The sequence below is a fragment of the Propithecus coquereli genome, unplaced genomic scaffold, assembly GCF_000956105.1.
Source record: "Propithecus coquereli isolate 6110/MARCELLA unplaced genomic scaffold, Pcoq_1.0 Scaffold27, whole genome shotgun sequence".
In the NCBI taxonomy this organism is placed as follows: Eukaryota; Metazoa; Chordata; class Mammalia; order Primates; family Indriidae; genus Propithecus; species Propithecus coquereli.
This window is the reverse complement of record NW_012148285.1, coordinates 8,771,848-8,773,440: the sequence shown is the minus strand read 5'-3', so window position 1 is coordinate 8,773,440 and position 1,593 is coordinate 8,771,848. Positions and strand designations below refer to the sequence as shown.

At 44.6% G+C, this 1,593-nt stretch overlaps 1 protein-coding gene across 1 annotated transcript in view; it reads left to right on the top strand.

The window, feature by feature from the left end:
* TXNDC11 (thioredoxin domain containing 11) overlaps positions 1 to 1,593 on the top strand; it is a 92,186-nt gene that overhangs the window by 52,413 nt on the left and 38,180 nt on the right. Inside the window, exon 5 of the mRNA XM_012647542.1 lies at positions 1,254 to 1,347. Within this exon, the coding sequence (XP_012502996.1) occupies positions 1,254 to 1,347 (94 nt within the window). The remainder of the gene's footprint in view (positions 1 to 1,253; positions 1,348 to 1,593) is intronic.

The following is a 1,593-nucleotide window of genomic DNA, read 5'->3' as shown; positions in this document are numbered from 1 at the left end:
CCTTAACATTTGGATCCGATTTGATCAGATCCCAGTGATCAGATCAGCTTCCACAGTTAACTTATTTAAGAGCATGGTGCCAAGCTTTAGGGCTGGAAAGAAGGATTCTTTCCATTTGCCTAGTGCTTTGCAGTTCATCAGGCTCGTTCTTCACAGTAACCCCATGAAGAATTGTCCCTGTTTGCCACATCAGGAAAATGAGGCTGCATATTGAAGGTTTCAGCCAATGTTATTCATTCAGCCAGTAGAACCTGGACTTGAGCTTAGGTCTTCTGACCCCAAGCCCCGCCCCCTTTCCTCAGGGATCTTACAGTTCGGCTTTTGAGACAGATACGATTATTACAGAACAAAACCAGACAGAACGAGTGCCACAGGGCCTTCAAAGAAAGAAGAAATGATTGTGAGCAGGAAGGCAGAATGTATCCAGTAGGGCTGCAGTCCCCGACACCCCTGCTACGGGCCACGGGCTGGTACTGATCCCTGGCCTGTAAGCTCCACTCCGTCTCCCCCCATCTGTGGAAAAATTGTCTTCCAGTACAGTAGGGGACCCTTAACTGGTTTGGCAGAATGAAGAGACATTCTATGCTAAGCTTAGAGAAAGAAAATGAGCAGGTGGAAATGAGTTTGGGTGGGTGTGTAGGGGAGCCCGAGGGCAGGAGGTGGGTCCTCTGCAGACTGACCAGACCGTGGGTTCTGGGTTGTGGGGTGGGGAGGGAGCCCCTTGAAAGGGCTTGATCACGGGTGAAGCCAGTCAGATTTAAGCTGACTTTTAGCAAGGTGTGGAGGTATGTTTGGAGTGAGTGACAGGAAGCCATTGAAGGAGACACCTGAGAGAGGTTACAAAGAAATTATTAACATAGCTTGCCTGAAGTTAAACAAAAGTGAATGAGTGCCTGAACTTGATGGTGAGGTTTTGAGCCAGGGGCCTGGGAGAATTGTGCTGTCAACAGAGGGTGGAAAGACCTACTTAGGGGGAAAGAGGAAGTTTCAGCATTGAATGCCCCTGAATAACCACTGTGCAATCCCGTCAGAGCTGCTGCAACTCCATCCCTTACCCTGTTGGTTGTCCAAATGGAGGGGAAGTTCAGCCCCAACCTGCACTTTTCTCATGTGGTTAGGCTTTTTTAAAAAAATGAAATGCAACAAAATGCAATAATTGTCACATAATAATGTCACGTCTTGTTTTAAAATACCCTCCACTACACAGTGGCTGACAGTGCCTCAGTTACCTACTTCTGCTCTTGTTCCTACAGCCTGGAGTACTCGGGTACTTTGATTTCAGTGGCTCACCCCAGCCTCCTGGTTATTTGACCTTCTTCACTTCAGCATTGCATTCATTAAAGAAAGGTAACAGTGATTCATAGTACGATATTGGTACTGCAACAGAAATGTATTTGTATTGATATCTTTTGTATATATTTTCTAATTTGCTTGATTCCTTTTCTCAATGTATTTTTAATAAATACTTACATTGTTTAACATTCTGTCATTAGCAAACAAAAAGTACTATACTATTTCAAATATTTTCTTTTAAACATTAGCTTTTTAAGAATATAGCTTGGGCCAGGCTCGTGCCTATAATTCTAGCACTCT